This window comes from Theropithecus gelada, chromosome 10, assembly GCF_003255815.1.
Source record: "Theropithecus gelada isolate Dixy chromosome 10, Tgel_1.0, whole genome shotgun sequence".
NCBI classification, from domain to species: Eukaryota; Metazoa; Chordata; class Mammalia; order Primates; family Cercopithecidae; genus Theropithecus; species Theropithecus gelada.
This window is the reverse complement of record NC_037678.1, coordinates 60,213,274-60,239,996: the sequence shown is the minus strand read 5'-3', so window position 1 is coordinate 60,239,996 and position 26,723 is coordinate 60,213,274. Positions and strand designations below refer to the sequence as shown.

The window sequence follows — 26,723 nt, the reverse complement described above, 5'->3', positions numbered from 1 at the left end:
TCCCCAGGCATAAACGTGTGGACACCTCATGCCAAAGGGTTCCACAGATTACAGTTGGAGAAATGCTACCTTGACCATCATATACTACCACTTAGAGTCATTGGGTTCTCCCATCTGCACTGCGGTTATAGAAGCAGTCATCCAGGTGGCCCAGGTTAGGTTTCTTATTTTTCTTTTTAAATAATTATTAATTTGAAAGTGAGAAACTTCATGAACTGCCATGGTTCTTGTTTACAGAGAGCCCTGTCCATTTTGACATTTCTGTGCAGATGTAAGAGAGAGAATTCTTTTTTACAAAATTGACTTGGTATGGGAAACTTTTTTCCAGTAATGAAAAATATTAGCCCAATTTGCCATTTGCAATTTTCCTTTGATACTGACACACCAGACAGTGCCTATTTGTGTCAGAAATATGTGTCAGAGTCCTTTCAAAGCCATCAGGTCAAGCATGCCACTCAGCTTCACAGGAGGGGAAGGATGGGGCTCTGAATACATCTATTCAGTTGCAGGAATGTTCAGGTTGGATGGAATTTGCAAATACAATCATGATGATGAAGTCACCTCCACTGTGGGCATGAAACTCGACTAATCCCATCTGTTTTTTCCCACTCATTTCCCCACACAAGCCTTGTTCATCCAATACTGACAGGGCACCCCTCCTCAAGGATTTGACAATTCAAGCTTGGGGGACACAATGTAGATTAGATAGTTTCCAAGCCAAGGCTAGATCCAGACCTCAGTCACCCTCTTCATTCCAAAGCTGTGCCTTTACTGCCACCCACCCTACATCTGCAAGCTTATGGCCACTCTAATCAGGTGGATTGATCATGATTGGGAAATTCAGGTTAATTTCACCATCATTTAATGAGGGCCTTTGGAAAAGGCACTGTAGCTAACTAGGTAAGTGGGCAAGCTTTGTATTCACACTTAGTAGGAATCTAGGTTTTGTTTACTAGTCAGGTCATCTCAGGCAAGTAACTTCCTTCCTCTAAGCCTCAGTATTAAATGGGGATAGTGATCCTTACCTTAAAGGGTTGAAACAAAGTACACAATGAGTGATACATGGTAATGATAATAGGGTCTCCATGGGATTCTAACAGGAAACAGACAGATAATTCAAGGAGAATTGACTAAAGGCACTATTTACAATGCTGTGAGCTGGTTGAGGGAATCAGGGCAGAGGCATAGTGGAGAAGTGAACTAAGTAAGTGAGGGTAGGCGGGGTGGAGGAGGGAGCAGGTCCCAGAACCTGGAAGGTCACCTTGGAAGGAGCTGTGACCTTTCTGGAGGGGAAAAAGCTGCAGCAGTCAACACCCCCTCCCTTGGTCTCCTCCCTCTCCCCTCATCCCCTGCAAGGCGCTCTTTCGGATGAACAGAAGGCAAGGCAACACCGTGATGTCTGAAACTCAATCTCCTGTGCCAGGGAGCAGGCAGAGAAGGGTGTAGGGAAGACCTGGAGAAAGAAAAGGCAGGTAGCAGTACCACCGCCATTCATGGATGACCTATCCCATGCCAGGTCCTCGGAGCTCAGCAATGTACAAAGTGCATTTGGGGAAGTCTAAGAATTCTGAGCCAAGTTGTAGACGGATGTAGAAATCCACAATCACAGTATAGGGGAATAAATCCTATTATAAAATAACAAGTAGGAACCCCTCATCCAGGTGGTGCAGTGGGACAAAATATGCCCCAAAGAACCCTTGAGCAGGGTGCTGAGGAGGCAAGAAAGGAGGAAGTGGGAAAAGAAAGCAAGGGGAGTGTAGTGTGGCCATAATGTAAAGCCTGTGGATTTGGGAGTGGGGATGGAAAAGCAGGAGAGGGCACTGGGCAAGCCTGCAAGGGCTGAGTCACTCATGGAGGAAACTGCTGGCCAAGTTAAAGAGGAGGTTAGCTTTTATCCTCAGAGCTGTTGGGATTTATAAGGATTTTAAATGGTACAGTGTCTGGTATAATCTGTATTTTAGCAAAATGATTTTGGTCTCTTCAGGGAGAGAAGTGTTGATTTCTCTGACACTGACCCACGAGAAAGGTCACCACGGTCCACGGTCGACAGTCCACGGTCCACGGTTTGCGGTCCATAGACATAACTGGGCAAGGGGAATTTCACTGCAGGGTAAGGAAATCCTAACGTAGTAAGAGCATGGTTCAGGGAGAGACTGGTTCCAAAACTGAGGCTCCAGTAAATGTTCCTGGCATGATGGGAAAGCCTGGCCTGCAGACAACTCAGTACTGTACTTGCTGAATTTCAACATGCACAGAGACAACCTGGGGATTTTGTAACAGTGCAGACCCTGACTCAGTAGACCTGGGGTAGGGACAGAGATAGCACATTTCTAACAAGCTCCCAGGGGATGCTGATAACAGAAGAACACAGAAAGGCTCAGCTTGAAAGGCCAGCTGCCTCAACCTCCTCTTTTGCAGGTAGGCTAACAGAGGCCGTGGAAGGGCATGGCTGGTGATGTATCATAAACTTGGTGGCAGGACCTGTAGAAACCTGACTGGTGAGTCCTTCAATTCAGAGTTCCCATGGGGCTTCCAGGACCCTCTGGGAGATGACTGGGGACCAGGCACTCTACTTGCTATTGAAGGGCAAAGGGGAAAGGGAGTGAACAGGAACTGATGAGGCAAGAGTGTCTCCAGCATGTCCTTAGACAGTGCAAATGGATCTGCCAACATGCACGATAAACTTTTCACGCATCAGCCTGCTCTGAGAGTATCATGAAAGCTGACATAAATCTCTGGTGGGCTGCCAAAGGCCTTCTTCCCAGACATGGTGACTGGCACAAAAACTCAAAACAATACTCAAAACACACACTCACACAGGTGAGATCTATTGGCAGTGCAATTTGGCAAGATGTGGCAAGAGTTACAAAAGTATTCATTCCATTCAACCCAGTAATTTCATGTTTGTGTGTGTGGTGGGGGTGGGAGTGTCTAATATACAAATACTCTAAACAAACAAGGAAGAAAATGAACTTTGACCTTGAATGGATACTGCACAACTAGGACTATAATATATTTTGATTTCGTATCATATTCCTGAATTGCAGGCTTAATATTGCTTCACCCACACACAATTTTATTAAATTAAGCCATTAAGATCATTCAGTTTCAGAGGTTAATTTGCCCAAAAGTCAGCCACCCACACAATGTTAGATCCAGGATTTGAATCCAGGTGAATCAGATCTGAAGGTCATGTTCTTTCCACTATGATGCAATGCCACCACAAACATGAAGTTTATCACAGTGTTACCAAATATATAAAAAATAGAGGAATGGATAAGAAAACTACAGTATATACACTCAATGGGCAATTATGCACTCATGAAAAAAGATGAGCTATTTACATGGTTCTATAAAGGCATCATGATTGCGATTAAACACAATAAAAAATTACAATAGCAAATTTTTTGTAATTATAGTTAGGTAAAAGATGTGTGCATATTAACAAAGATAAAAATACAAGGCAAAATAAGCACTGTAGTAGAAGAGCAGATTATAGGGGATCTTTTTCTCTGATATCCAAACATTCTGTAATATTGTTATAAAAATTGGCCAAGGAAGGCTAAGATAACAGAATGCATTTGTTGGTGGGGAGAGCACAGAGCCTACTGTACATACAAGATCCTTTAACGAGAGTTCCTACACAATCTTGAGACCTCTGCACATGGCCTTGTCTTCCTGCGGTTCTGCCCTTCAGTCATGAAGACTCTCTAGATGACTTGCTCTAATATAGACTCTCTCACCTCTGGCATCTTTTTCAGGAAGGCTTCTATAGCCCTGGTCTCTTTATCCAAGTGGTAACACCGGTAAGCATCATCAAAAAGAACTGCTTCTCCCAATAGCAGATAGAACATTTATACAGTAGGTGGGAAAGGACACACAGGCCCTTTAGGCATTGCAGCTGACAGCATGGCTGCTGCTGGGAGTGAAGGGCTAGTCTTCAGGGGCATGGCTCATAGGACCAGGAGAGTAGAACTAACTCTACCTTGTTAAGAGACAAAACAGCTATGAGAGAAGGGAGATGGCCAAGCCATTCTCAGTTCCCACCTTCCCCATGTCTTCCCAGATAATCTCAGTTTAAACCTCACTTAGGCCTTGATACCCAGGAGCCTGGAGAACATCATGGCACCAGTGTGCCTAACACAGCCCTTCCTGGGAGGCTGCTGAAACAAACCTGCTCGCAAGAATCTTGACACATTCTCTGCACCTCCACACATAGGCCAGGGTCTTGCTGTAACTAGGCTGATCCTCAGAGACCTGAGCCCGCTGCTTGTTTTCACTTCCAGTACCTTTGGTACTTTTGTAAACTAAAAGTAAAATCCTGAGCTCCCAACCAACTGAACGGATGCCTTCTTGGCCAAGGGGACCCCAGAGAAACCTGAAAACCAGAATTATTGGCATGGGGGAAAGGAAGTCACACCTTATTACATCCCCTCCTGTTTGGATTTTAGGCACAGTGGACTGGCATTAATGTTAAAACAGACTCTTTGTGGCAATACAACACCGAATTATGAACAAGGCCTAAAGCCATGCAAAGCAAGGGTTAAGTCACACCTGCAGGCCATCAATCCTGCTACATAGCATCTTTATCTTAACTGAAAACATTCCTTTCTGCTCATTCCAAGTTTTAGACAGAGCCTTACTCCTTCAACCAATTACAAATTAAAATATATCTGAATCCACCTACAACATATAAACCCTCACTTCAGGATGTCTTGCCATTTGGGGCCAAACTAATATATACCTTCCATGTACTGATTTATGTCTTTGCCTGTAAATCCTGCCGTGTTAAAACGTATAAAACCAAACTGTAATCCGACTGTCTTGGGCACGTTTTCTCAGGATCTCCTGAGACTGTTTTCCCAGGCCATGATCACTCATATTGGCTCAGAATAAACCTATTTAAACTAGTTTGCAAAGTTTGGCTTTTCTATTAACACTCTTGACTCACCATGTTGAGTCCAGTCATGAGATGGGTGGAACTCTGACACTGACATGTCTGGACTTTGCTTTAATCTACTGGCAAATGGAAACCCAGCTGCCGATGGGGGATACAGTGTGTGGGAAGTTTCCCCAGAACCTCACACCATCTGCTTTATCTTCTTGTTGGCCCATAATACTGACGTCCCTGCAGATACTGCAACAGAGTCCACTAGGATTAACAACTGTTGTGAAAAGCACTGGAAACTGCAACATGCTTATACTGTAGAGAAAATAATCCAGAAATGACCAAATTACCATAAAGACAGATTCTGTAGGACAAACCGATAAGTGAGGGCAGAGCTTCGCCTATCCCCCTATCAACCTTCTGAGAAGAGGCCAGAGACAGCAGCCAGGATACACCCTACTGGCTAACCCCATTCTGTTGGAAATGACCAGCTGCAGTGCTGTGCCATGATGAGCAGGATTCTGAGGCCATGCTGGAGTGCAGTGGAAGAGCATCCCCTGATTGGTTATTGATGTCTATCATGGCACTGGTATAAGAGAGAAGTGGGGGCACACACTTGCCCTATATTCATCTCCCTCTGCTAGGAAATAAGCAAACTGAAATTCAAGTTTTAAAACAAGGAGGAAAATAGGACCACCCTTTCTAACCTCGAGTTTATGGATCTCATCCAAATGTGTATGTATCGTTTGACTCTCCTCCATTAGATCCATGTCTATTGAACAGAGTGAGCTATTATTTAGAACACAGTTCTACAATCAATGGAACGCATGTGAATGCCACTGCCTGCTACTGAAAAATCTATTGAGAGGGAAAAGGAAAGCAGAAATTCAAACTCTCCTAACCAGCTGCTTCAAGAGATCCAGTTCACTCTTATCATACCCGAAAAATTATATCTAACATTCTAGTAAGATCAATCAACACATCCTGAATAAACTGACTTGAAACTAAAGTATGATCCATATGTTCAGGGGAATGGAAAGCCATTAAATGGAATAGTTAAATAGATTACATAGAAACGAGAATATGTTTGGCATAGTGAAAATTTAAAAAAAAATGTCACCATAACCACGTCAAAGCTGTTGCAAATGCATAAGAACTAGAAAGAAAATAAACCCACATGAAGATGGCTAGTGTGTTATTTCCACTCCCTAGTTTTTGAACATTATATAATATTGTTATATTGTCACTAACACTTAATGAAGACTAAATTCTTTTAAAAAAATCAAGCAATCACAGGGATATCAATATTTGAATATCTCTTACAGCTGTTGCCTTAACCGTGACTCAAGTTTGGAATGCATTTTTATTTATTAAACAAATATTTATCGAACCCTACTTTGTGCCAGGATCTGTTCTAGGCACCGGGGATATACCTGTGAATACAGCTCTTTAACCTTGACAAGTTTATACTTTAGCAAATGAATTCTATGAGTTAAGTATAAACTCATTGGTCAATGGAACGTCATGTAGTCTATTAGAGATTATTATAAGACTTGGGACATAATCTTATGATTTTGGATGGTTCTATAAGGTCATATATATGGAATAATGGATGCTAAGAGTTACTTCTAACTGTTACTCTACCCAAGCCATCAAAGGGAACCTCTCCCATCTTCATAAGAAAAAAAGAAAGAGGCCAGGCACAATGGCTCATGCCTGTAATCCCAGCACTTTGGGAGGCCAAGGCACGCAGATCACTTGAGGTCAGGAGTCCGAGATCAGCCTGGCCAACAAGGCAAAACCCCATTTCTATTAAAAATAATAATAAAAAAATAGCCAAGCATGGTGGCATGTGCCTGTAATTCTAGCTACTCAGGAGGCTGAGGCATAAGAATCGCTTGAACCCAGGACATGGAGGCTGCAGTAAGCTGAGATTGCATCACTGCACTCCAGTCTGGGTGACAGAGTGAGAATGCATCTCAAAGAAAAACAAAATATTAAAAAAAATAAAAAAATAAAAAAAGCACTGCCAAATTTAAGACCCTATTGTGATCCAGGTACTATGCAGGGTACTGAATTCTTTCCAGAGATGAGCTATGTGCATATCTAGGAGTGTGTGTGTGTATTTATACACACATACTTGCTGGTAAATGTGTATCCCTATATTGTGAGTCCCTTTGTTTATAAATGTGTATCCCTTGGTACTTACAATATAAGGATACATGTTTATAAAGAAATAAGTAATAATTGTGAACTGTGGTCCACGTTATTCAAAAATGGGAAGCGATGGTAGAGACAGTGGTGAGTGGGCAAAGTCCTACCTGAAGGCTATTAGGCACGGCCCTTCTGAGGTGGTAGCATTGACATCGATACCTGTAGTAGGAGAATGAGTTGGCCACGGAAGAGGAAGTGAAAGAGCTTTCTGGCAGTTAGGAACTCTGCGTGCAATAAGCCTGAGCCAGGCAACCCTGGCATGCCGGAGGACTGTAAAACAAGGCCCGTGAGACCAGAGGAAAAAAGAGAATGGGAGGTGCAAGTCTTTCAGACCTAAGGTAGCAGTTTGGATTTTATGTGAAATGCAGTAGCTCTAAAAGTAAGGTAATAAAACTATGAGAGACATTAAAGAAAACCTAAATAAATACACAGAGATTGAATACCATAAAGATGTCAATTACCCACATATTGTTCTATACATTCAAGGCAATTCTAATAAAAAAAAACAACAGATGTTTTCATTAAACTTGATAAGTAGATACTAAAGTGAAAGAGACAAGGGCAAGAATAATCAAGATATTGCTGAACAAGTATGAGGAGGAGGAATCTTCTCTACCAGAGATTAGGACACTGTGAAGCTGTAATAAATATGACTATGCATGGTTACGGTCCATGGAGGCCAGTAGAATAGAGAGTTCAGAAAAAAACTCATGCATATAAGACATTTTGGCATAAGTCAGATATGGCCTGGTAGAGCAGGGAAGAAGAGACTATCAAAAGGACTTGGATCAAGTGTTTACTAATGTAAGAAAAAAATAATTTTTTCACTCCATCTCTCATCCTATGCAAAAATTAATTGTAGATAGATCAAAAACTTAAATTTCAGGAGCAAAACTATGCAACTTTTAGCAGAAATGTAGGCAAACATCTTTCTCACCTTGGTTTAGGGAAGAATTTCGTTAAGGACAAAAAATGTGTTAACTATATAAACAAAGACTGAAACAATTGGCTATAATTAAGGACTTTTGTTTTTCAAAGATACCTTAGAAGAAGTAAAAACAGCAAATTACATTTGAAACTGGGAAAATATTATTGAAAGTATATTTTAAAACTATTACATATCAATAAAGAAAAGAGCATATAACCCAGTAAAAAAGTAGGCAAAAGACATGAACAGATATCCCACAGAAAATGAAATACAATATTCAACCTTATTAATAATTGAGGGAATACAAAGCAAGACAACAACAAGATGCCATTTTATATTTATTTAGTCAAAATGAAGAATCTTGACAACACCAATGTTGGAGAGGGTTTGAAATCATAGGCATTCATAATTTGTTGGCATGAGTGTAAATTGGTGCAACCAGTTTGGGAAAGAGTTTGGAATATTTTTGTAAAACAACATTCATTGACCATATGACCTAGTTTCTAGATAGAAATTCAAGACAAAATCTTGCACATATACAGGAGAAGGTATGTACAAGGATGCTCATTTCATCACTGTTGGTAAAGGCAACATTCTGGAAGCAACCCCAATATCTAAGAAAGGATCATGGGTGAAAGTTTTGTAGTATCTTCATGCAATGGAGTATTAGACAGCAGTCAAGATGAATGGACTACAGCTGTACTCATCCATGGGGATGAACATTTGCAATACAATATGGAATAAAAATGTCCCAAAAGTTTATACACAACTTAAAATCCTTTGTTAAAATTAAAACACCAATAAAACAATATGTTTGTAAGGAATTCATACAAGTAGCAAAACTATATAAAATATACAGGAATTATATACAAGATTCAGAGGAGTGGAGGAGTCAGGAAGCTGGGATGGGGATATGTGAATGAGCAGATACAAATGTGCTTATGTAGATCATAAGTAAATGTTAGATGTTGTCAACATTCTGGTTGTCTTTTAGTTGGTGTTATTGAAAAATGAATGAATAAAAAAAAAGAAAAGAGATTCATGCACTAACCAATACGGAAAGAGTTTCATGAAACTAGGAGTGAGATGAACCTCATTTTGGGCATCCAAGTGATAGTTCATAGCAGAGAGTAGTTCTTGAATCTCCCTGGTCCAAGCCTCCTAAGCCACAAATGTGGAAACTGAGGCCCAGATTGGGAAAGAAACTCACTAGTTCAAGTACACTCTGCAATGTCTAACCAAACGTCAATCTTAAATTTACTCTTTGCATAACCCACTATTTGATGTGCAGCAAAACACACATGTTAAAAACATGCATAAAATAAAACAGAACAAGAAAGCAGTGACCTTTCTTTATGCCATTTTGAAGGACCCTGGAGACCTGGTATGTATGTATGTACGTACGTAGGTACATATTGAAACCATAATGACGTAGACCAAGATCTCATACTTGGGTGTCAGTTTTAAGGAATTACTTTTCTCTTGGTAAAGAGTAAGGAAAAGCATTCAAAAGAAAAAATGCCCATTGACTTAAGGTGAGGGGAGAAAAGCCACCTGCTAGCTCCTGAGCTAATGAAAAGATAAGCAACGAATCACAAACTTGAATTCCAGCCTCCAGAGACTTCAGAACAGAGGCTCCAAATGTCCTGATGACAGACGAAAATATGCAAACACTCTTCATTTTGTTCTGACCAAAACAGAAGCAAAAGAGCCAGTTAAAAGCAGCAAATTCATGTTGCATTGCCCAGCCTAGGCGGAATTCCAACAGGGTAACACAGTAAAACATCTGAGATGAAAAGAGAACAACTTCTGATGTTTAAAGAGACACTTTGCAACTTCAGTGCTGCCTCTGGGCACAGTTTATTGAGAGGACCACAGCAGCCAGAGAGAGAGTTCCTTCTCTAGCCATGTGGCCATGTGCACAGGAGGACACCCTACAAAGGCCTCTGGGCGCACATGCAGTGCATCAAAATGCAGTTTCCCTCCCAGATAAGAAACATGAAGAGAGCCCACGCCCTGACAAATGCAGAACTCACTCTTCATTTCCTTCCCTTCTCTCTCCTAGGACACCTGTAGATACATAGGATTAAACTTAACCTGGAGATGTTTTTGTAATCCCACATTTTTCTTTAGCAAAACTCTGGAGACAAATTATGGCAGACGTTCATGTTAAATAGCTGGGAGCCCACTGAAATGAAATAAAGTTTCTCCCCTGATGTTACTATGGCACGCATATGAGGTGACCAGGGGCCCCTCTAGTCCAGGAGAAAACAGACATAGCCCTGTGTCTCTGATAGCTCTGTCAGTTAACTCTCCAGTGAAATAGAACGATCCTAAGGATGAAATTGGAAAAATGGATACATCAAAGGATGAAAGCTTCACACAGACATGCCACCAAACATACAATTATATGTGTGTATACATGTGACAGTGTACAACTACATAAACTCATGAAATCATATGCTTATACACATACACACCAACACAGGCATACTAATTCACATGTGCACACTGCAGGAATATTTTTCATGCAGCAACCTTTGTTGTTTTCTACAGCTGAACTGAATGATTAATGTTTACTGTGAAAACCTCACTGGCAGGAGAACATGGTTTGCTGTCCTTAGGTAACAAGTACTATGCATCTGTTGATTTCCACTGTCAAGTTACCTGGCTCCATCACAAGTACCTGTGTCATAATAGGAAAGAAGAAACACCCCAAGGCAAATATCGAGGCAATCCTAACATACCACAAGTGGATGACCAACAGCTCTAATGGGCCCACGTCCATAAATGCAAGTCACTCACATCAGAACGCAACTTCTTTTCCTTCCAGACTCTGAGTGCCAGAAATCATTCTTTTCAACCAGAGCTGTTTCTACTCAAACACCTGTCAGCTTCCCTGTCAGCCCAAATGGCCTGTATATGGCATCTAACCAGGGATGGCTGCATTTTTCAAGTTTCCAGAGGGGAAACATCTTATGGAGGTTGAATGATGAGCCATGGGCTAGGAAAAATGGCTCCTAGACATCCCAGGGCCCTGACTTTTAAGATTTAGGGAAGGCCTCTGGGCAAATCTATTAAGTTTTGTGTGCGCACATGTCTTTTTTAATCTCACAAAAAAAAAAAAAAGAAAAAAAAGAAAAAAAAAACCACAACAGGACTGACTTCTACTATTCAGGAGACAGAAAAAGATTTGCAAGGGAAGGTCTGTCGTGGGCTCTGGCATCAGAGTTGCAAGATGCCATTAGTAACATGTAAAGGGATATTGATATAATGATACCTCCCTATGTGTCTTCAGTTACTCCACACACTGTTTAGCAACCTTAAGGGAAAAAAGACCAATGTTTTTTAAAGTCAATCCTTAAAAAAATTAGCACTTAGCATCTGCCTGTGCATGAGTGAGTTGGCTGTAACGTAACATCAGATAGAGGTGGAGTCTGGCAGAGTGAGAGTGAAGATAGGTTAAGCCAGGATCAAGACCGTGTTTATTTAGCAGGTATTTAGCTAGGATTACATATCAGAGGAGACCGATTGGATTCATTTCACACAATACTTCTTCCCAACCCTGGATGTTTTTGAGAAATTCTCAAGGAACTTAAAAAACAACAAACAAATACAGCACATGGAGAGAGCCTCCTCCCCTAGAGATTCTGATTTATTTGGACTGCAATAAGGCCCATCCATCCATCCCTTCATTCATTCAGGTATCTAGCTGCCTATTTATTTATCTATACATAGTTTCAAGCTCTCAAGGTATGATTTTTTGTTTGCTTGTTTTTGTTTTGTTTTTGAGACAGAGTCTCGCTCTATTGCCAGGCTGGAGTGCAGTGGCGCGATCTTGGCTCACTGCAACCTCTGGCTCCTGAGTTCAAGCGATTCTCCTGCCTCAGCCTCCCGAGTAGCTGGGATTACAGGCACGTGCCACCACACCCGGCTAATTTTTGTATTTTTAGTAAAGACGGGGTTTCACCATGTTGGTCAGGATGGTCTCAATTTCTTGACCTCGTGATTCAGCCGCCTCGACCTCCCACAGTGCTGGGATTACAGATGTGAGCCACCACACTGGGCCAAAATGGACTTTATTTTTTAGAGCAGTTTTAGCTTCACAGCAAAACTGACCAGAAGGTATCTCAAGGTGTGATTCTAATCTTCAGCCAGGCTTGAGAACAACTAAATTAGTTAGACTAAAATAATCATCATTACCCCTTGCTAAGATAAAGCATAAATCCATACATTTATCCAAAGAATATTTATTGAGTACATACTATGTGAAAGCTACTATTTTAGGTCCTTGGGACACACTGAAAGGCAAAAATAAATATAGCCTGTATTAGTTATTTCTTTCTTTCTTTCTTTTTTTTTTTTTAGACACAGTCTCACTCTGTTTCCTAGGCTGGAGTGCAGTGGCGCGATCTCGGCTCACTGTAGGCTCTGCCTCCCGGGTTCACGCCATTCTCCTGCCTCAGCCTCCCGAGTAGCTGGGACTACAGGCATCCGCCACCACGCCCGGCTAATTTTTTGTATTCTTAGGAAAGACAGGGTTTCACAGTGTTAGCCAGGATGGTCTCGATCTCCTGACCTCGTGATCTGCCCACCTTGGCCTCTCAAAGTGCTGGGATCACAGGCAGGAGCCACCGCGTGCCCAGCGTGTATTAGTTATTTTAAGAACAAATGCTGTCAGGCTGGAGACCAGGATAAAACTGATGTTGCAGTTCCAGTCTGAAAGTCATCGGCTGGGGAATTCCCTCTTACGCAGGCAAGCTCAGTCTTCTCATCTATTCAGACCTTCAGCTGATGGGATGAAGCCTCATCCATGTTATGGGGAGCAATCTGCTTTACTCAAAGTCCACCCATGTAAATGTCATTCTCATCCAAAAACACCTTCACAAAACCATCCAAAGTATGGTTTGACTACCAGTCTGTCAAACCGTGGTCCAGCCAAGTTGACATATAAAATTCCCCAACACAGGACCCATGCCTTCACCAGGGTTCAAGTCTGTTGCGGGGCTGGATGATATTGAAGTACACAAACAAAACAAGTGCAGATTGTGGAAATGGTACGAAGGAAAGCAAGTTGTTAAGAGAGGAAACAGAGGGGAACCTGTTTTGGATCAAGTGGACAGGGGAGGGAAAAAGCCTCTTGGAGGTGAAGAAAAGGAAGGAGCCGGTCCCGAGGAATGTAAAGAGTATTAAAGGCAGAAGGAATGACACAGAGTGGTGAGGGCTGCCAGGGACTGGGTGAGCTTGGGAAATGCCAGGAGGCTGAAGGAGCCGGACTGCAGTCACCAGTGGGAAGAGGAGTGGCAGGTGAAGTTAGAGAGGCAGCCGGGGCCAGATCATTCAGTACCTTGAAGTTAAGATGAAGCCAATGCAGATGAGGAACAGGATCAGATTCACCTCTTAAGATGTTCTGTCTGGCTGCAGTGTGGACATGTGGAACAGGTGAAGTGTGGAGGAGGGTGGGCAGGGAGGAACTGAAATGCTCCAGGCATCTGAGGCGGGGGCGCTCAGAACAGGATGTGGCAGCGGAGATGGTGCCATGCGGCCTGACCTGTGTCTATTTTGCCAAGAGAAATAATCAAACTTTCTGGCAGATTAGCTGTGTGGCTGCTGGGGGCAGTGGATGACGCTCACATTTCTGGCTTGAACAATTTAGAGGAAACAAGAGCTTTTTTCCTTGTTACCAGTCTGGCTCGAGTTATACTCAATAGCGGCCTGCATTATGCAAATCATGTGTCCTAATTAACGTAGATCCAGTTTGAATTATGCAAATTCTTGCTGCGGGCTGTATTAGTCACAATCCAGCTGATTTCCTCCTGCGTAGACTACCTCCTGCCCATCTGGACCACATCCCGTTCTCCACACTGCTCCTCTGTGGACCAGAGTCATGAGCCAGTCTGGGGTCAGTGAGCCCTGAGTGGTCAGTGCAGCAAAGCTGAAGGATGGGAGGAGGTGTGCTCATCCACCCAGACAGAGCCAGGAACCTTCTCTGGGCTTTGGTCTTTAAGAGCTTCCTTGTGAGCCTATCCACCCAGCTGGTCCCTCTCTCCATCCATGTCTGTGTTGGCTTTCGTTCTGTTCAGAACTGTCTCAGAAGACGCTCCAGCCTCCTTGTAATGCATTCTGATGGCTGGTTGATTCCTGGGGCCTGTGCTTTTTGTTCAGATTGAATCCAACCATCTGTGTGCTGAAAAAATATTGACAAACCCTCCAACCTATCGTACCTTTTAAAGGCGCTCCCATACAGGAATGCTGCCTTGTTTTATTGAAGCGAAGTCTGTTTTATTTAACTCTGAACGCCAGGCACCTAGAATAGCTTGTAAGATAAATGCCAATCAACTCTAGCATAATCAAGACACCCATTCCTGCCTCATTAGGGTCTTCTCATTCCCTTTAAGCTTCTCAGATTTATACACTGTAATTAGAAACTTGGTGATTTTGACTGCTAAACAGAAAGGCTTACTGGGAGGCTTCGTATGTCTGAATTTTAAATATTTTCACACTTCGTTAACCCAGTTGCAAGTGTAACATCTTCTGGCCCAATTCCCTCACACTGTGTGATTTTTATTTTTGGACAAAGACGAGTACAATTAATTGAATTGAAACACATATTGATTACTGTTTTCCATGAACTCTGAACAGCTTGTCTCTGAATGATTTTATTGAAGGGTTTTCAGACAACTGTTTGGTTGGATTGCTTCCCTTGGTGACCTCATTCTGGCTATAAGTGCCTGTCTGCAATTGCGACGGTCTGTGTTCTTGGTGAGTTGTGGTTGTTCCCAAGAGCTGAGTCAGAATAAGAGAGGCCACAGCACCCTTCTGCACATCCATACCCTGATTAGGGAACCCTGATGCCTTAATCAACCCCAAAAGAGGGTTCTGGAAGAGTCTATGCAGATGTCATGATTTCCATATTCCTGATGTAAATACTCAGCTGTTTGGGCCTCCGGTGAGCAGGAATATTGCTTGGTGCATTAAATAATCATATTATTCATGCAATGACTACAATGCATTCACCAGGCAGAGCTTTCCAGACCAGTTGGTATCCCCTTGCCACTTCTACCACCCTCTTGTACAGATCAAGATTGTGAGATTTGAGAATGATTCTTAAACCTGTGCTTTTTATGCTTTAACGTACACACGAATCACCTGGGGATCTTGTTAAGAAGACTGATTCAGTGGGTCCAGGCTGGGGCCTGAGATTCTGCACCTCTAACATGCCTGCAAGTGATGTGAATGCTGCTAGTTTCTGGACACAAGGCCATTGGTGCTGCCTCTATCTGTGCATGATCTGTCGCTCTGTTACAGGAATGATCGTAGAAGTGCATTCTGCATCTCCCACTCAAGTGCAAATTCCCAAATATCTGAGGCCATGGTCTAATTCATCTTAATATTTCCTGCTGCAGCTCAGATGACACTGGAACCAGAGGGCTCTGACGAGGATTCTGAGCTCCCCCTTCAGTGGGCAGAGAGAGAGTTTGAGGCTGCAGAATGAGACTGTTTCACAGCCCTGGAGTAGTAATAGGGTCAGGGTGAGACACTCATCTTTCAGGGAAGGTGGGCCCAGGATCTAAGGGTCCATGGCTCCAGGGTGCTCATCAAGATAAGAACTCATTACTGAAAAGAGGGTGTCAAAGCTGGGTTAGCAGCAGTAAAAGGCAGCTGTAACAAAGATTTCACATCTTCTGCCCAGGTACAAGGTCTTCTAATAAATAGTTCATCTTAATATCATAGATGATGGAAATGTCCTTGCCTCCTGGTGCATTTTCCAGGTGTTTCCAAGATGCTTGTGTGCCCACCATCTCTTATCCACACAACAGCTGGATGATCTTTTAAGAATATAAATTGGATCCCTTCACTCCCTTCACTCCTCTGTGTAGAACTCTCCTAGGGCTTTCCATTCCTACCAGGATAAAATGCAAGTTCTAGGAGTCCTGGCATCCCTGGCCCTAACCACCCATTCCCCCATATGGTCTCATTCCTGTGCTCAGGAAGCCCCAGTCACTCTGGTCTCCTTTTTACTGTATTTTTAAGACACACCTAAGTAATTTCCACCTCAGGGCCATAGTCACTCTGGTCTCCTTTTTACTGTATTTTTAAGACACGCCTAAGTGATTTCCACCTCAGGGCCTTTGCACTTGCTGTTTTTAATTCATATGTCATCACTACTTTACCTTCAGAGACTTTGGCTGGCTTATAGGCAAGAATTAAACAGCAAAGAAACTCCAAAATGATGTAGAATCTTTGATTTTGTGGGTTTGACACGGATTTATTTTCCCCTTCATTCTTACCCAGTTGAAACCTAGAACAGTCTGACACCTTCATATTAGAAAGAGAGGACTGAAGACTGGAGACAGAATGGGACTTAAACATTCTTACCCAGTTGAAGCCTAGAACAGTCTGACACCTTCATATTAGAAAGAGAGGACTGAAGACTGGAGACAGAATGGGACTTAAAGCCACTCACATTTTGGGGAGCAGAATTGTCCAAGGATGCACCCAGAGGTTGTGACTTGGACTTGTGCAGAAGGAAATTTAATCTTAACTACTTGGACCTGCTGTATTTAACAATAACATAGTTATAATAATGAAACTTCCCTCTTTCCCCTCCCTTTCTTTTTCTCTGCTTTTAACTTTGCTGAGTCTAAGGTTGTATATAAGAGGCCACAGACAATCCTGAATTATCCTATTTTTCTTTGTAATAAAATATTCTTTTTTGAGGCCAGAAGAGGGTAATTTGTAATTTATGAATTTCTCTCTTGAAATTACAACTAGAACCTATTTTAAAAAATCAAATTGGTTTCATCTAATTAAATTTGTAAATTGCCTCATAAACACATGCTTTGTTATAAATGTTTTTAAAAGCAAGGTCTCTTGCTTACTGTCTGGGACTGGATTGGGTTGAGCCCAGAGTAACAGGTACTTCTCATCTCTCTACTCAAGAGAACATACTCTTCTATCAATTGCCAAAAGTTTCTCAAGAGTAGTATTTTCCAGAACAGTGCTTCTGAAACCATAATGCCCATAGGAATCACCCAAGGATCTTGATAAACTGGAGAGGACTGAGCTGCTACATTTCTAAATAGCTCCCAGGTAATGCTAATGCCACTGGTCTATGGACCACGCTAAGTTGCAGCAAGGGGCAAAACATCTGTACCTGCATTTAGGAGTCCTGGGTTTGGCATCTGGGTAATATGACCTTGGTCTTTTCATTTTAACCCTCTGTACTCAATTTCCTCATTTTTATGTAATGATAACAGCTAACATTTATAATGTTATTTCTAAATGCCAAACACTGTGCAAACCCTATATTTAATTGGACCTTCAGAGTAATGCTATAAGGCCATTTTATTATTACCTTGATTTTTCTGATAAAAGACTTAAGGTTCTGAGAGGCCACTTGATGTACTCAAGGTCACAGAGCAAGTAAATGTCAGAGCAGGGATTCAGATCTAGGCTATATGGGCTCAAATGTCACCATCCTTTTCTTAGGCCTCACTAGCTTTTGATACACATGACCACACTCATGTTTATGCTCACAATACAAAGGCCTAAATCTATAACCTCCTTAGCTGTCCTTACAGCATCCCTCAATAATTTTGGCATATTCCCCAAAAGTAGCCTCAAATGCTTACCAACAAGTCAATCAGTTACAATACTCTGGTTGTGGTTCTCTGCAATTACAGCCCAAGTCACAGCCAAGAAGCTACTTGAAGATATCTTTCATCATAGTTGTCTCCCATGGAATCCACGGGAATGCCAACATCCCTGGCATCTGATCTCTGAAAATCCACAAGGCACCGGATTCACACGGAAGTGAGAAGGACATGCTGCTCTAATCTGTACCCACCTTTGTGTGTGGGGCTTCAGAGACTGCACTATATAATAATGCCTCAATTACAGGAGGTTCTACTCAAACACAGAGTCTAACTTACAGTTGTGTTTGAACCCTTGCTCTCCCTCTGTTTCTTTCTTCTTATCATGGAATTTTAATCATGATATTTCTAATCCAGTCTAATGCATCATCCTATTAGAGGAAAATGTATATTGCTCTCAAGGATCCAGTCTAATGCATCACCCTACAAGAGGAAAAAGTATATTACTCTCAAGGAATAATCTGTGTAGAGATATGACTCCACCTGCAGCATCACCCTACACTAGTGGTTTCCAAATGCAGGTATGTACAAGGACCAGGGCTTTTCCATGACAAAGTTGCCATCAATCCAATGCAAAATTAGAAAAATTAATGTGACTGTCATGACTTGGTAAAACATCATAAATTTATTCAATTTGAAGGATGGACTTTTATTCTGAAATTATATCCTTTCTATATTTTTGGAATTATGTCTTTTATAAAACGATGTAAATAAGAGATGTTAAAGTACCCTAGGTTACCCCCCCAAACCTTTTTAAATGCTACTGGCCTGTGAATTCCAAAAGTCTTCAACATCTGGCACAGAGCATCTTTTACACAACAGTACCAAGTAACTTAACTTCCTAAATCAAGGGTCCTTTCCTTCTGCTTTACAAAGAAAATTTGCCAGGCACAACAGATCTTCATTTCATTTAAATGTGTGTGTGTGTGTGTGTGTGTGTGTGTCTGTGTATGTGTCTGTGTATGTGTGTGTGTGTGACTGTGGTCTCTGCTTTACAAAGAATAGCATGTAGATTTGAAGTGATTGGATTTTGTTTCAGTTAATTTTCCAGTCCCTGTCTTTCCCAAAGAGGTTTTGAAAACGTACTAGGCAAGGTGTATTGGTATGAGTACCTGCCCTCCTCTTAGGGTACTCCCCAGGAAGAAAGCTTCTCCCAAGCGTGTGGCCTGAGAAAGCTCATAAGAGGTGGGGATGGATGTTTGTTTCCGCCTTCCATGTGGTAATCCTGAGAGCTGCACCAAGCTCCCTGCAATTTCTAAGAGGAAGATGTTAGCTCTCCTGAGGAATGCTACTTTTAGTGAGATAAGGTGTTTTCTTAAGCACCTTGTACGTGTTGGATAATCTCCCTCAGAGAGTTCTCAGGACCATCTATGACTCTCTAGAGAAGTTATGGGTCTGTTAGATTAATCTTGAGTACTTTTCCTTCATCAAATACTCCTTGACTTTCCTCCCCAGAGCTCACCTTTCCTTATGGCAGCAATATTCTTCCCCCCAAGCCCACTCCCTATACATGCATGCTTCTGCATGAGCACTCAGTGGCTTAAGTCTCTTCATTGTCCTGTGGTACATGTTTTGGTCTGGGATGCTTGTGTCTTTCCCCCTCGTCAGACTCCCTAGGGAAACCCTGAAGAAGTAATTACCACCTTTATTTTACAGATGAGAAAAATGAGGCTTAAAGAGAGGAGGACGCTACCAAAGGTAACTCAGGAGAAGGTGGAGCTACTAGGACACTAGGCTACATCATTCCAGCTTTGATATCCATGCCCTTCCCTCTGCATTGCTATGGGTTTCCATTTGATCTAGTATCGCAATCTTATGATGTGTAAGAACACAAGGGATGGAAGAAGACTCAATCTTACTCACATCCCAGTACTTGAATCTTAGCTATATCACCTTTGTTGGAGATTTGTTTTGTTTTGTTTTGCAATAAACATTCATACAGTTTGTCTTATTTATGCAACTTTTCTGGAAGGCACATTGTGTTGGCTTGATGGGTACATTCCTGCCTGAGTAGGTTCTGGTTCATCTCTGATACGGTAAGGCCCTGCTAATGCTTGGAAGGGGGGCTTTGGACGCCATCACCTGGATGACAAAATATGCCTTGGACACAGAGCATTTTAAATCTCAAGCATCCTGTGTTCCTGCTGCAGAGAATAACATTGGGATTCTTTTCAAAGCAAAGGGACCGATATTCGTAGAGTGAGCGTCATGTGGGTATTGCAGTTTCCCAGGTGAACTTTCACTACTGTTTGGCAGGCCTGGGCCTTCTCTTCTACATAAGAACAATCTGACTCCCTGGGTTTTGGCTCCTTTGTGGATGAGGTCAGTTGTCACCACTGTCATTTCAATGCATGGTATGTACAAATTTCTTTGTCCTTGGGGCTACCAAGACAGTTCCACTGTGTGCCATTATGTTTGCACCCCATTGTATTGTCTTCTTTTATTTATTTATTTATTTTTTTTGAGATGGAGTTTCACTCTTTTTGCCCAGGCTGGAGTGCAATGGCATGATCTCAGCTCACCGCAACCTCCGCCTCCTGGGTTCAAGCGATTCTCCTGCCTCAGCCTCCCGAGTAGCTGGGATTACAGGCATGCACCACCATGCCTGGCTAATTTTGTATTTTTAGCAGAGACGGGGTTTCTCCATGTTGGTCAGGCTGGTCTTGAACTCCCAACCTCAGGTTATCCACCCGCCTCAGCTTCCCAAAGTGTTGGGATTACAGGAGTGAGCCACCACACCCAGCCCCCACTGTACTGTCAGAAACCTTTTTATAAGTCACATCTTACTCACCTTTATACCTTCAGTGGAATGGGTATTCACCAATGTCAGGCTGAAGTGACTTGAATAAAGCTAAGCCAATGGATGCAGCACAAGGGACCTCCTTACCTCATAGAGCGTGATGACCCCATTGGTCTCATTGGGAGGTTTCCACTGGATGTAGATCTTCTCCTCAAAGGGCCCCCCTTGGATGGATTCTAGAGGAACAGCTCCTGGAACTACAGAATGGAAAAGTTATGAACTTGACGTCACCTTCCACATCATTTCTCTAGCCCCACTAACCTAGAACAGGGGTTGACAAAGTTTCTATAAAGAACCAGACAGTAAATATTTTAGGTCTGATGGGCCGTACATTCTCTATTGTAACTACTCAACTCTGTCATTTTAGCACAAAAATGGCTATAGATAATCCATAAATGAATGGGTACAGTGGTGTTCCAATAAAACTTTATTTATGAAAACAGGCAATGGGCTGGATTTGACCCATAGGCCATAGTTTGCTGACCCATTTTCAGAAGGCTGATCAGGCTTTTCATCAGCAGACTGAGCAAGTCAGTCTATGAACTGAACCTGATAAGGGTAGAAAGGACACGAGCAGTTTCCAGTTCTGCCAGAGGTGGGAATCTGAAAGGAGGTCTTTGCTTCAGGGGTGTCTAATCTTTTGGCTTCCCTGGGCCACACTGGAAGAAGAATTGTTGTGCGCCACACATAAAATACACTAACACTAACAATAGCTCATGAGCTAAAAAAAAAAAAAAAAAAAAAAAAAAAAAAAAAAATTACAAAAAAAATCTCAGAACATTGTAAGAAAGTTTATGGATTTGTATTGGGCCACATTCAAAGCCATTCTGGGCTGCACGCAGCCCAGGGGCCGCTGGTTGGACAAGCTTGCTTTAGGATTTGTATTTGAGAAATGCAAAGTGAGCTTCCCGTCATCTTACCAAGCATCATTTTCTTTCCTCTGCCAAGTTTTCTCTAACTTTAGGAAGTGCTTCGTCAGTTTCCTGACTAATTTCTGAATCCAACATGAACTATGTGGTTTGAAACCCCAATCCAATTAGAAGAAGCACGCCTTGCTCCAAGAAGGCAGCTAGCTTGACTTGCTGTTGAGTCCCAATGCCTGGCATGAAGTAGATGCATAATAACTATTTGCTGGTTGAATGAATAGGTGAATGAATGACCTATGCCAGCATTTTGCCCTAATGAGTGCAACCTTTCCTGGGGCTCCTTCTGTAAGCCGGTCAGCCTTCCTGCCAGCATCCTCCTGCTGGATTTCACTATTCTTACAACAGTCTGGAAGATGGTGAGCCAGAAAACAAATTATTCCCCAAACTTTCTGCCATAACCCCTTAGAAATAATGAATTTCAGTAAATTGTTACCAGATCTATTTATATTTTGGCATTATAAAAGCAGGTACTTTCACTAAGCACTTACACTTGGACTAGAATTTTACCTACATTATTTCACTTAAGTGACAGAACAGCTCTGCCCAGTAAGTATTATCTCCTTTGCGTCAATAAGAGAACTGAGGCAGAGAAAATGGAATAACTTGCTGAAGGTCATATGGCTCTTAAGTTGTAAAGAGGGAGCTAAACACCTGTCTGTGAGTTTTAAAGCATATACTCTTAATCATCACGCTACGCCTCTCTACATATAGCCTTGGCCATATGTTGCAATCAGTTCTCCTTTGTTAAAATATGTTCAGTTTTGCTCATTATGGACATGATACACAGAATTTGTTGAATATTAAGAATATATAAAAAGGTTAGAAAAAGAAAAAAACAAAATTACTCATAATTCAAATGTTCAAAGATATTTTCCAATCTTTTTATGCATATAAAATTTTATTTAAAAAAAGATATGCCTATTCATATATATATATATTATTTTTTAAAAACATTAACTCCTACTGTGCATATTGCATTGTGACCTTATTTTATCACTAAAGAAATTGCAGACTTAAAAAAAAAAGGGTGTTCTCTAGGGTCATACATTTTAATGGCTGCTTAGAGAGGGCGTTGCCCCTTTATAGTCACTGATCCTTTATTATTGGGCATTAAAGTTGGTTTGAATTCTTCATGACTTTGAGCAATGCTGGAATGAGCATGCTTATAGGTAAGTCCGTATGCAACTCTGCAGATAGCCGTTAAGATTAACACTTCGGAAATCAACTTACTGGGCCAAAGTAAATGAACTATTTTATTTTTAAGGCTTTTGACATATATTACCAGATTGCCTTTCAGAAAGTTTGTACCATTCTGGACTCCCCAGCAGAAGACTATGTCTGTTCTTGCCAACACTGACTATTTAAAAAATTAAGTGCATGTGTATGTGTATCTTTTTTAGAATACTGGAGAGTACAGATTTTGTTTTTAGTTTAATGAGCCATTTACATTGCTTCTTTTATGAACAAATTATCTATACCTTGTGCTCATTTTCCTGTATGGCTCTTCATTTCTGCTCATCTTTGTCTTATGGGCTTGTAATTGTAATTTCATTTTAAGGACATAAGCTTTCTTGCATAGGTTGCAAATATATTTTTGCCAGTTTTTTGTGGGCTTTTAAAATCGTTTATGTATGCAGAAGCTTTTAATTAGTCAGGTATCCTATTATTTTCCCTTATCCACCCTTCCTTTCCAGAAATATTTATTATGTATTTAATATGATCAAGGTACAGTGATGGACAGTAGAGATGCACCAATAACAACAAAACAGAGGTGAGCTCTATCCATGATAAAGCTTGTATTCTGGAAAGAGAGACAGACATTAAATGATTATACTCAAAATTAATTCATTACTTTTTTTTAAGTCAGGACTCTGACATAAAGGGATATGGTACTAGGAGAATTATTAAAAGCAGGGAAAAACCTAGAATGGCAAGTTAGCATATTAAATGGCACACAGATTAGAGTTGCTGGATAAACAGAGTCACCAGGGCAAAATTGGGAGGAGGTGTTGTAGTGTGGTGGATAGCTTTGTGAGGTTAAGGGTGGAAGGAGAAAAGTCAGTTAGGAGGCTGTCGTTGTCATCCCGGGGAGAAAGAATTGTAACTTGGACTGGAATGACAGTAGTGTAGAAGAGAAATAGATTATATAGGAGATTTGGACTCAGAGGATGGCAATGTGGAAGATCAATGGACTGTGCAGGAGATTTGGGGATGTTAAACTAACATGACTTGATGGTGATAGATAAGAGTGAAGGATGGAAGGGATGTGTCATGGAGAACTGTAACCCTTTTGTTTTATACAACTGGGGGATCAGAATGCTGTTTATAGAGAGGGAGCCTTAAAGGATGACCAATTTTGGAGAGGAAGCTGGTGAGCTCAGTTTTTGTCATACTTTATTTCAGGTATACATAGAACATCCAAGTGGCAATGTTGAGTAGCAGTTGGATATGGGAAGACTGGGGCCAATGTTTGGAAATGGAAACCGTGGGCAGGGAATAGATGGCAAGACTATAGAGCAGAGAGAGAAAAAAAAATAGGTCTAAGACTAAGTGAAAAAGAACTCCAGGATTAAAAATTAGGAGGAAAATGAATGGAGAAACTGGGAGTCAGTGTTCAGAGAGGCAACCAGAAAACCAGGAAGGTGAGCTGTCATTGTAGCATCCCAGGAAGGAAAGAGGCTCAAGAAGGTATCGGTCAGCAGTCACAAATATGGCTGAGTAGTCAAGTAAGATGTGGTTTTAAACTTGCCCATTGAACCTACTGTCCTCAAGGTGACTCGTGAGCCAAGCAAGAGTAATTTAAGGGAGAATGTTGGCATCACAGGTCATCCTGAAGAGGGTTGAGAGGAGAGGGGAAGGTGAGGTGAGGCAAGTAAACAATACTGGCTGTGAAAAGGAGGGGAATTCAAAACATAACAGGAATGACATATAGAGCCAAAATCATGACTCTCTTAAAGATAAGAGAGGTTATGATTAAAGCAACCAAGAGAAAAAATTCAAAATAGAGGCCAGCCACGGTGGCTCATGCCTGTCATCCCACAACTTTGAGAGGCCAGTGTGGGCAGATCACGAGGTCAAGAGATTGAGACCATCCTGGCCAACATGGTGAAACCCCGTCTCTACTAAAAATACAAAAATTAGCTGGGTATGGTGGCACGTGCCTATAGTCCCAGCTACTCTGGAGGCTGAGGCAGGAGAATTCCTTGAACCCGGGAGGCAGAGGTTGCACTAAGCCAAGATCATGCCACTGCACTCCAGCCTGGTGACAGAATGAGAGTCCATCTCAAAAAAAAAAAAAAAAATTCAAAATAGAAGAAAGAAGGAGAAGAGTGAGAAAGAGAGAGGAGATAACTGACAGTGGTAGGGTCCTGAAAGCAAGAGCAGGGGTGGGTTGAAAGGAGGGTTCTCTCGTTTTGTGAGAGAAGAGGAGAGGATGGAAATGTGCTAATGCTTTGTAGGGAGGAACTGAAGTGTCCGAATGGCTCTGTTTTCTTGAGAAGTGGGGTGAAGCCATCTACCAAAAGTGTAGTGGGGGACAAATTGCATCAAGAATTTGGAAAGAGAGGAGAAGCTTTAATCATGGAGAGTGGAAAGTAAGCAGAATAGAGAGATGAAAATTCTATTCATTCACCCAAGGGTCTATCTGGTGGAAACTGAGGAGGGTCTGTTTGATGGACGATAAGAAGGGTCTATCTGATGAAGATTGTGAGCATAAAACTCAAGCTAATAGATCTTGGTCTTTCCAAATTGGAGAAAATTCTCTTTTTCACACCATATCAGATGAATGGAAAGGACAGAAGAATAGTTGTTTTATAATTTATTTATTTTCTGGTTTATTCCCATCTTTTTCTTTTTATACCTGACACTTCAATATTTCTGAAATTACTGTGTATATTATACATGGTAGAAATCTAACTAGAATTCCTTACAATTTTCTCAATTGTAAAGGACAATTAATTGACCAGTCAAAACTTTCCCCAGTGATTTAAAATGCCATCTTACCACCATATTAAATTATTTTATATTCTAGCATATGTTGTTTGGTTTTCTGTTCTATTTCACTGAGTTGCAGCTTTTACTGTGACAGTATTTCTCTATTGCATTAAGATGACATGTTTTGATACTTGGTAGAACAAGTCATTTTATTATTCTTCTTTTGCAAAGTTTTCTGAGGTATCCCTACCCATGTATTCTTCCAGAAGAATTGAGGAATAATTTTATAAAATTTTAATTATATTTCATCAAAAATTTTACTGCAGTTGCACTTTTTTCTCGTTTTTGGGAAGCAGAGAGTGTAACATGAGTCCTTCTATCCAGTAAACCATATAAATCTTCATGTATTAATGCTTCTTTTTATGCCCCTCAGTTAAAAATGTTTTTCTTTTATTTCTTACAAATTGTATTTCTAGGACTTTATTATTGTTCACATTGTTTTTGTATTATATTAAAAAGTTTCTTTTATAGTGTTTTGCATTATATTAAAAAGTATACATAATAATGTATGAATAGTTTAAGAATAATTATTAAATACACATGTGCCCACTATCTGTTCTAAGAAATAAAACACTACTGTACTATCGAAGCACTTTTTATGGCCATCACTATTGTCTCCTTTTTCCTACCCCATCAGTAAATATATAAATAAATAAAAACAGGTACTACAGATACTATCCTGATTTTTCTTTTCTTTTTTTTCAGACAGAGTTTCATTCTTGTTGGCCAGACTGGAGTGCAATGGCGCGATCTTAGCTCAATGCAACCTCCGCCTCCTGGGTTCAGGTGATTCTCCTGTCTCAGCCTCCCAAGTAGCTGGGACTACAGGCACCCGCTACCACGCCTGGCTAATTTTTGTATTTTTAGAACAGACGGGGTTTCACCATGTTAACTAGGATGGTCTTGAACTCTTGACCGCAGGTAACCTGCCTGTGTTGGCCTCCCAAAATGCTGAGATTACAGGTGTGAGCCACTGAACTCGGCCTGAATTTTCTCTTAATCATTCTCTTTATTTTTATTTGGAGTTCTAAATATATACATATATCCCAAGACAATATATCATTTAGTTTTTCTTGGTTTCTTTTAAATCTATGTGGATTGAGTGTTTTCTATTATATGATTTGCATTTGTCACTCATCATCATTTTGAGATTCATCTATTTTGATGCACATAGTTGTATTTAATTCATCTCCATTTTATGAATATATTCTTATTTATTCTACCATTCTATAGTATATGAACTTTAGAGTTGTATCTAGGTGGGGCTTTCTTAGAATATAATTTGTTAGAATATTTTTGTATATTTGGTTGAACATAT

The 26,723-nt window shown here is 41.2% G+C and overlaps 1 protein-coding gene across 2 annotated transcripts in view; it reads right to left on the bottom strand.

Annotated features, from left to right (window-relative positions):
- PTPRT (protein tyrosine phosphatase, receptor type T) overlaps positions 1–26,723 on the bottom strand; it is a 1,113,081-nt gene that overhangs the window by 348,219 nt on the left and 738,139 nt on the right. For both annotated transcript variants that reach the window (XM_025399269.1, XM_025399270.1), the window contains exon 9: positions 20,574–20,683. In XM_025399269.1, the coding sequence (XP_025255054.1) occupies positions 20,574–20,683 (110 nt within the window). The remainder of the gene's footprint in view (positions 1–20,573; positions 20,684–26,723) is intronic.